The sequence below is a fragment of the Bufo bufo genome, chromosome 5, assembly GCF_905171765.1.
Source record: "Bufo bufo chromosome 5, aBufBuf1.1, whole genome shotgun sequence".
Taxonomy (NCBI): domain Eukaryota; kingdom Metazoa; phylum Chordata; class Amphibia; order Anura; family Bufonidae; genus Bufo; species Bufo bufo.
Genome location: NC_053393.1, coordinates 516,024,531 through 516,034,071, shown reverse-complemented (window position 1 = coordinate 516,034,071; position 9,541 = coordinate 516,024,531). Strand labels below are relative to the sequence as shown.

General features: G+C 44.5%; 1 protein-coding gene across 1 annotated transcript in view; it reads left to right on the top strand.

The window, feature by feature from the left end:
• The first annotated feature begins 332 nt into the window (after positions 1 to 332).
• The window catches only part of CACNB2 (calcium voltage-gated channel auxiliary subunit beta 2), a 363,806-nt gene continuing 354,597 nt past the window's right edge, over positions 333 to 9,541 (top strand). The window contains exon 1 of the mRNA XM_040434490.1: positions 333 to 722. Within this exon, the coding sequence (XP_040290424.1) occupies positions 642 to 722 (81 nt within the window). The 5' untranslated portion in view covers positions 333 to 641. The remainder of the gene's footprint in view (positions 723 to 9,541) is intronic.

Here is a 9,541-nt window from a genome sequence, read left to right as displayed (position 1 = left end):
CACCCTGATGGGTTTTGGCCTCCTGTGTGATGGATGGCTCCATGCAGTCATGGTCATTCTCATGAATAATGCCTCTCTGCTCCCTGATGAAGTGCAGTGGGTGCTGAAATCTCAGTTTTGCTACATTGTATTTCTGCTTTCCATCAGTATCCAGGCGTCATGGATACATTGTTGCAGAGTGGTGAGCAGGCAGGACTGGGACGGATGGGGAGGGGGTTGCAATGCAGATCTGTAGGGGCAGAGTTTGGATCAAGGCATGGGGGGGGGGGGGGTTCTGCTGGCACCCCATCTTAGTGCATGTCTCAGCTCAGTGCTGTGTGTAAGATTCAGGCAGGGCTCACTCCTCCTCTTCCTCCTCTATGGCTCCAGCCTGCTTGGGAGGTGGTTTCAGCTGTGAGCTCCTCTTGCTACATACAAGTCACAGAGAGTGAAGTGGATCTGGAGAGGAAAGCAAGCAGCAGCAGCAGCAGCAATCCTGGGACTGATCCTGCCTCTACCATGATACCATATCAGGCAATATAACAAGAGCAGGCTGCTTGGATGTAGGAAGCTTTGTGCCTGCTGCAGAATTCAATCTCAGTTTTTTTCTTTTTGTTTTTTTTTCCACTGGTTACTTTTTCTTTTTTCTTCTCTTTTTTCCAATGGTCCAAAACAACATGTCCAAAACCCCCTCAACCTCACAGGAGATCCACATGGTTGTACTGGAGAACCCCACTATACAGGTAGAGGCCCCTTTTTATAGTCATATAAAATATATGTAAATACACTGTATTCAATCATGTTTTTGTTTAGTAAACATAAGATTGTGCTGTACTGTTCTACGGTGTGCTATGTTTTAATTGTTTTAATGTATTCTGCCCATAATTGCATCCGGTAGCATCTGGAGAACTACAAATCCCATGCAGGTCATCTGGGGACTTGTAGCCTTAGCAACTCTTTTAAAAAAAAGTTCTATAAGTTTGACCTACGTCTTTTAGCTATTGTGTATGTTTCCTGCTGTATGATTTTTTCTTTTTTTAAGATGACGTTTGGACTTGTAGTCCTGCAGGAGCTTCACAGCCACCTGTTGTCTAAGCCCAATGTACAGTTTGGGTTGCATTGTTGCATGCATCAGTTCTTACAATGGTCAGATCCATTATGCACACAGGTAGCGGGATATCAAACAGAATTTCCAGGTAAATTTTTGTGTGTGTTTCTACATCAAAATCTGCACGTGTTGCTTACAGATTTTGATGTGGTTTTGCCCAATCTGCACAAAAAAATCTGCACAGTTGACATGCTGCTGATTCCAAAATCCTCGCGGTAGGTCAATCTCCGCACAGAAAATATACGCAAAGCGTACATGAGATTTATCAAATCTCATTTATAGTGTCGAGCGAACTTGTGTTTTCAAGTTTGACGTACAAGGTTCGGGTTATCTAAGAATTCCTTTATGGATTCCGCTACCACGGACCTTAACTTGTGCTCTGTGGTAGCGGAATCGATAACGGAATTCTTAGATAACCCGAACCTTGTAGGCCGAACTTGAAAACACAAGTTTGCTCAACACTACTGATTTACTTTGCTGGTACTAAAATCTGTGCAGAAAAAAAATGCATGTAATCGGCAAGGTGTGCAGGTAGCCTTACAGGGGAAAATCAGAGGCTTTTCAGCGGATAAACTGTAAAGGCTGCCGATTCTTCATCTAGATGCATTTGTCATATATGGCGCTTTCGAGGAGACTAAAATACTCCACGTCCAGGTTTGTCTAAATATAGTTTCAGTCATGCATCAGTTATAGTCATGATATAGAAAAGAGAAAAATACATCTCCGGCCGCCTATACATAGCAGATATCTATCTATCAGACGTGATAGAACTTTCCGTCGTGCTGTGATTTCTCCAGGATGTTTTTGAATAAATCAAAATTGTTACATTTTCATTCATTGAGATCGGTCAGTGGATTTTATTACTTTTTCAGTTTATATCAGATCTGTTGTGATCAGTTAAGGACAGGCTCCATCATGATCTGTCTTGCTTTTTATCATTGATATCGATAGCTGACAGTTCAAACTGATGTGTCTGTTTACACGGTTTCCATAAAAAGTGCATTTGCATCTTTTGGTCATCACCTGCACACGGTGCGGATTACATGCGGTTTTTAATATTGGAAAAATAAAGTACCTGCAAAGTGAATGAGATTTGACAAATCTCACGTCCACGTTGCTTTTTATTTCCATGGGGAATTTGACCTGCATTTTGAAATCTGCGGCATGTCAATTGTTTGTGTGATTCCAGTGAGTGGTTTTCTGCATAGACTTCAATGAGGTTGTCAATATAAACCGAAAATATGCACCAAAAAGGACACCAAAAAATTCACCAAAACTGAGATAAATAGTGCAGATTTATGTGGTGTTTTGGTGCGGATTTCATGTGGATTTTCTGCATACAAATCTGCACCATGTGCAGGTACACTAAGGCCACCTGAACACGGGTGCAGGTTTAGGCTAGGGCTACATGACGACATTTGTCGCGCGACAATTTTTATAATGGTAGTCTATAGTGTCGCACTGAGACATGTAACATGCTGCGACTGCGACACAACAGTCGCAAAAAAACATTCAAGATGGATTTCTATGCGACTTTCACCTCGCACCATAGACTACACCATAGACTACCATTATAAAAATTGTCGCGCAACATATGTTGCAGTGTAGTTGTGCCCTATGTGTCGCGCGACACATGTCATCGTGTAAAAAAAAGGGGAATGCAGCAGCACCCTGCTAACCAGATAAAGGACAATAATGCCATAGTCACAAAAAATATTATAGTGCTAATACTACGCTTATTTATAAAGTGAGATGCTTGGCAAATGCATTTTGTACAAAACCATTTGAGCCCGTCTGCCGAACGTCAAGGCGATCTCTGTAAGACGGGTCCTAACACTAAATACTACCTGTTATGCGCCATAATGGTCGCCATAAAGTTCAGGAAGTGTTGGATCAACATGCATGCTGGGTCCACTCTGCCTTTTACCATATAGGTTTTTTTTCATGCGCGTGAAAAACGCATTCAAAACTGATGGCACTCCCGTGGAAAAAAGTTAAAACGCAATCGCAGACAAGACTGACTGAACTTGCGTGCAAAGCCATCAGTTTTTTTTCCTGAACAAACCATGAGAGAATCCGTATCATTCGTGTGAAGGAGCCCTAATCCACAAAGTGGGCAGTTAGTCTTAGGACAATTGCACACCCAAAAGATTTTGTTGCAGAAAATGTCTCCAACTGATTATCAGATCCTTTCGTTTGGTTGGGGTTGTTTTGGCGGGAAGCACATGGATTTCTGAACGCACCATTCAGGTGAACGGAACAGATTTTAATGCTCAGAAATTTTCTGCAACGAAATCTGCCGAATTTGAATACACCTTAACTGCTAACTGATATCAGCCACCAGTCAGACGCTGTAATGTCATAGGGAGAATTTAGGAAATGGATCGGCCCCCTGAATGCATCTCTCATGTTTTAAGTCTGCACAGCTCAGTTGTCCTCATTTTTAGGAGTGCATAAGATTCTACCATATTTGTTTGAAAAAATAGAGTAACTTTTTTTCCATTGAAATGGCATACATCAAGTTGGAACCTGATAGACCCCATTATAGGTCATTAGGGGGGGAATCTGGCATCATTGGTTTCCATCATGTGACGCATCTGTCTTGCTGTTATTTTCAGTTTTCTGCTTCTTTAATGGAACAGAAAACCAGAATTGGCAACACAGATGCGAACCCAATGTCATACAATGCAGGACATTTTGGAATCCCAATCAATAGGATAAGTCGTCAATTTCTGATCCGCTGGGGTCCATGATTGTCCTTTTGTCTTCCATCTGTTATGTTTGGCTTCACTAAAGAGACACCAGGTTGACCTATTGACTATAATGAGTATGCCTGAAGATGAGGGCTAGTGACAGGAGCTGATGGGCTCTCACCTGATGATGTGATGAAGCTGATGGGGTTTTATGACTTTAGTGTTGTGGAAAGGGTATACTGCTTCGGTTGCCCACCACACTTTGAGACTAACTGACCATCAAAAGATCTGCACCCCACAGCCTGGGAATTGCAGAAACAGTTAAAGGGGTTGTCCGGGTTTAGTGCTGAAACCGAACATATCCCCTTCTTCAGCCACGCAGCCCCTCTGAGATGAGCCGAACCGCGCAGGGCAAGGGCTTTTTCATTAGATCCAGTGACATACCGGGTTTCTGCTAGGCCAAGACTTCCGCCTAGCAGTGTTCCTGGTAACGTCACCGGCACTAATAGTCGGGCTTTAGCCTGTTTCACAGGCTAGGGCACCACTATAGCCCGTCCATTAGTGCCGGTGACGTCACCGAGAACACTGCTAGGCGGTAGTCTTGGCCTAGCAGAGACTGGGTACGTCACTGGATCTAATGAAAAAACTTTTGCCACGCGCGGTTCGGCTCATCTCAGTTTGTAAACAAAAAAGCCCTTACCTGTGCGATACAGCGCAGAGCAATGGAGAGCTCTGGAGCATGAAATGCTCCAATGCTCCACTCAGAGGGCCTGTTTGGGTGATGAAGGGGTTATGTCTGGGTTCAGAGCTGCACACAGACAACCTCTTTAAGGACAATAGGGAAGACTGCAAAGTGAACTTAGCGTGGAAGGAATACCACAATCATTGTTGCTGCCCATGCACAGCAGTTGGAAAGAGACTACTCTGTAATATGCTTTGGAACTGTACCCAGGAGCGTAGCTATAGGGGGTGCAGAGGTAGCAGGAGCCTGAGGGGGCCCAAAAACCCTTGTGCCACATAAGACACTGGCATTATAGAAAGTGCATGCTGGTCAATTTACACTTCTGGCTGGAGGGAAGGGGTTAGGTCAAGAATTCGGCATGAGGGGGTGCCCTTTCAATGTTTGCCTCTGGCAGCAGAAAGGCCATGTGCTCCCCTGGCCCTTGCCAATATGTACTAAGGGAATGGGGGCCCAAGCTGAACCCTTGCACCAGGGCCCGTGAGCCTTTAGCTACGCCCCTATTACTGCTATTTGTACTACTACTACTCCCATTATCAATTCAGTAAAGAGACTATATTGTAACTAAATGGGCCTGGTCATTGATTCCATCATCCATCCGGCGGCCCTTACATCTGCCTTCCTGCTATTCATTCATTTACCTTACATTAAGGGCACCCTACCTAACACCAGCCAGGAGCCCCAGAAAGCCCAGGGTGTGCCCCTAGTGAAGAAAGGATGTGCACTCCAATCACTGCAGAACCCCAGGGAGTGTGGGAGTGAGGACAGCCACCATGAACCACTCCAACTGTTATCAGGGACACCACTACCACTTCCATATTCTCCACCCCCCTGTAGGCTTGCTGCATTTGCAGCCAGCTATAAGACAGTTGTATAGTCCCATATTACCTGTAGTTGTTCACCGCACCATTGAACACCGAATGCTGAGCGGCAGAAAACATTGAGCTGATCATTTAGTAAAGCTGCAATGACCCAGTTTGCACAGGACCTCTGAGACTAAGAATACTTACTCATTGAATCTCCTGCTTTTGCAGTTTTCTACTAATGCCCAAGGATAATACTGCTATTTCTAACCCTGCAAATTTACAAATTTAGAAATAGGATTAGTGCCTGTTAAAGGGATTTTGGACCATTCTGGATTAGATAGCAATTTTATCTGGAAGAAAATTTATGTAAGAATTTACATTTACCAAACATAATTAATTTCTGTCTCCAGAAAGATACTCTGCATAGGAGAAGTGCCCATTCAACCAGGGAAAGCCAAACACTAAAATATAGACAATAATTCAATGTCTGCACTGTGCTGGCTGGAGACCTGTGCCCCACGGGAGCATCTGTCAGCAGTTTTGTGCCTATGACACCGGCTGATCTGTTACATGTGCACTTGGCAGCTGAAGGCATTTGTGTTGGTCCCATGTTCATATGTGTCCGCATTGCTAAGAAGAATGATGCTTTAATATATGCAAATTAGCCTCTAGGAGCAATGGCCTTGTCCTTACACCTAGAGGCTCTGCTCTCTCTGCAACTGCCATGCCCCTGTGCTTTGAATGACAGGTCCAGGCAGTGAAAACGCCTGTCCCTGTCAATCAAAGTAGAGAGGGTGATTGACAGGGCCAGGCATGATGGCCCAATTAAGGGGACATAAAAAAAAGGTAATAAAAAAAGTAAAAAAAAGTTCTAAAAGTATAATTTAAAAAAATTAAAACCACACCTCATTCTCTATAATAAAAGCAAACAATAAAAAATAAAGATCATAGGCATTGCCATGTCCCATAGCATTATTAATCTATAAATCCCATGCGGTGAACACTGTAACAGAAAAAAAAAAATGGCCGATTTGCCTTTTTTTTTTGTCGCTTTACCTTTTTGTCGCTTTATTAAAAAGTTATAACACTCCAAAATGGTATCAATAAAAATTACAGATCTCTACTCAAAGAAAAAAATAGTTAGAATATGGCAATATGAAGAAAAATGTATTTTTCTTCAAAGTTTTAATTTTTTTCAGGATTAAAACACAAGAAAAACTACATTCAAATGTGGTATCACTGACTTGGAGAATGAAGGGAACAGGTCGGTTTTACCACATTATGAAAGCTGCAAAAGTGAAACCTATAAAACTGTGGCTGAATTAAAAAAAAATGACAATTCTACTCCATTTGAAAAAAAAAATCCAGATTCCCACTATATTGTATGCAATATTAAGTGGTGTCCCGGTCCTGAAAGGGTTAAGCTGAGCAGACGGAGATGTGTCTGTACAAAACCCAGTACTCCTATACAGTGGCATGCAAAAGTTTGGGCTCCCGTGCTCAAAATTACTGTTACTGTGAACATTTATGCAAGTTAAAGATGAAATGATCTCCAATAGATATAAAGTTAAAGATTTATACATGTAGGCGTATAGTGGCGAGAATAGCACAAAGAAAGCGCACCATAGGGTACTATGTTCCAGTTAAGTAAGACTGGTTGATAGAACAAAAAAATGGAGGCTCACCTTAAAGAGTTGTGCTATCAATAGGCACAACTCTACTGTAGGTTTATCGAACTCGTGTGTCTACTTGTCGGTTTATGCTGCCGTAGTATCCAAAACTTCTGGAGGAGATTCCCAGTCTTCCCCAAAGGCAATGTAGTAGAGAGATATATCAGGTTTACAAGGTGCTGCAAAAACATCGTAATCTTGATATATCTCTAATAAAGTTAAAGATGACACATTCCCTTTGTATTTTAAGCAAAACATTTATTTTATTTTTATCTGTTACATTTTTTAAATAACAATAAAGGAAAAGGGCCCTAAGCAACACTTTGGGGACCCTGCATGGTTAGTAACTAGTAGCACCCCATTTGGCAAGACTGCTGGTAACCAGGAAAGGGGAGGGGGGGTACCACTTTTGTTCCCTTTGGCCCCTTTTCAAATACTAAACCATAACAAAAAACGCAGACAACTGTTTCAGTTTATTGCTGGATCTTGATCGGCCACAGTTTTCTTTATTAAAGCGGCAAACCCTAATAACCATAATCCTCGGAGCGGTATGCCAGCCGCTGGACTCCCAGCGGGCACGTCCGCCATCTGCCACCACCATATCTCCGCTGTACACAAATCCTGCCATGGAGAAGAACCGTACACAAAACGGGACTCCGACCACCACCCAGCAAGAACCTGGCCTGCTCGATACCGTCCTGAATACCCGAAAGGAAAATGTCTAAACAGATATCCGATAGGTGAATGCCATCAGATCTCATTAAAGATCGATTATTACTCTCCAGCTGACGGTGACGGACTACTACACCTCCTCGAGAGCGTACGAAACGGGAAATGCGAGCATTTACCTTCCGCCTAAATTTTTCCAACGCCTCCGCGTCCCTGGCCCCATGCCACACCACCCGTGGAATAACCTCCAACCACACTAGCACCAGTTCCCTGAAGAAAGACGGGAAGCGTTCTATGTCAGAACGCATGAGCGTCATAAGCCCTGCCATACGTAACAGGCAAAGGTCATTGCCACCCATGTGGATCACTAGTATTACTGGTCCCATGGAATGCAATCCTATATCAACCACCTCCGTAAGGATTTGAGACCACCTGAGTCCACAGATCCCTCTCCAAAAGTCATCCACCTCCCGGAAACCCAGGTTGCGCCCACCGGGCCTGCATTCCGCCCTCTGCGCTGCCCAGAACACATACGAATGGCCGACCATCCATACTGCTGGGCGACCTGCACCTGAAAGGAGAAAACATAGTACCACAGTAACCGACAATACAATCCTAAAACACACACATTTTTTGTTTTTGTTTTTTCAGCAGATCGGGTCGGATATACCTCGCAAATCAAGCAGATCGCATGACTTCGGCCTCTGGCAAACCAGGCGTAGCCGCCTCCGTAACAGCGCCAATACGGAATGAGTGTGTGCCAAAATCTTTTGGATCAGCCCCCACTCGTGTAAGGCAATTGCGAAAAACTGCGGTAAATTGCAACTTCGTCAGAGTAGACCCATCCTGATGAGAAAAGAAATTGGAACCCCCCAAACGCATCGCGTTGGTTCAGATACCAAACGAACCAGACAGGCCGGACCCAAACTGGTCCGTCTTGGAACGACGAACACGTATCCGCAACGCATTGTTCCCCAATACTATGTCCTGGCATAACAAGCCACCCGGCCTGCGGAGGGACTACTAACTCACCAACCCGGAGGGCAGCAAAAAAGGCTAAGCTAAAACTGGAGGCAAACAGCACGACCTCGAATGGCGAAACGCACGCCCTGAGGCAACTATCAACCAACCTGAACAACAGGTTGAAGGAAACGGGATGTTGGCTGTCCCAGACTACATACTCCTCATGCCACCCCCACATAGCTTGCCGTACTATAAAGTGTTTCGTCACATCAGACCACCCGCATAACTGGAAATAAAAGGCTACACCCGACAACCAGCAAAGAGTGCAGAAACGCCCATGGAGCGCAGCTTAAACAACTATTCCACCGTTGCTTCCAACTGAAAATCGTCCCGAGAGGCAACGTCCCGAGAGCCTACCCCCGACAACCAGTCAGCCCATACTCTTGCCACGTAGCTGGAGATACAGATGAGCTGATCAGCTACATCAGCTGCTGTAAACCAGGCGCCACAGGTACTGCGGGCATTCCTTGCCATCCTGCTCTGCCTCTGGAAGAAGATCCCCAAAAACCTGCCAATGAAACCATGAAAGGGCATCAGCAATTTTGTTATCCACCCCCGGAACGTGACGAGCCTGGAAATAAATATTCCTCTCCAAGCAGTGCAACACCAAGTGTCGCAGCAGCTCCAGGACCGGAAGGGAAGGGGAGGTCAAACTATTGATACAGTGGACCACACCAAGGTTGTCTGACCAAAAGCATACATGCCGATTCGCTAATTTGTCACCCCAAATCTCCACCGCCACAATAATCAGGAACAACTCCAATAACGTTAGATTCTTACAGAAAGCCGATGTCCGCCATGACTCAGGCCAAGGAGAAGCACACCATTAGTTCCCCAGGATTGTCCCAAACCCG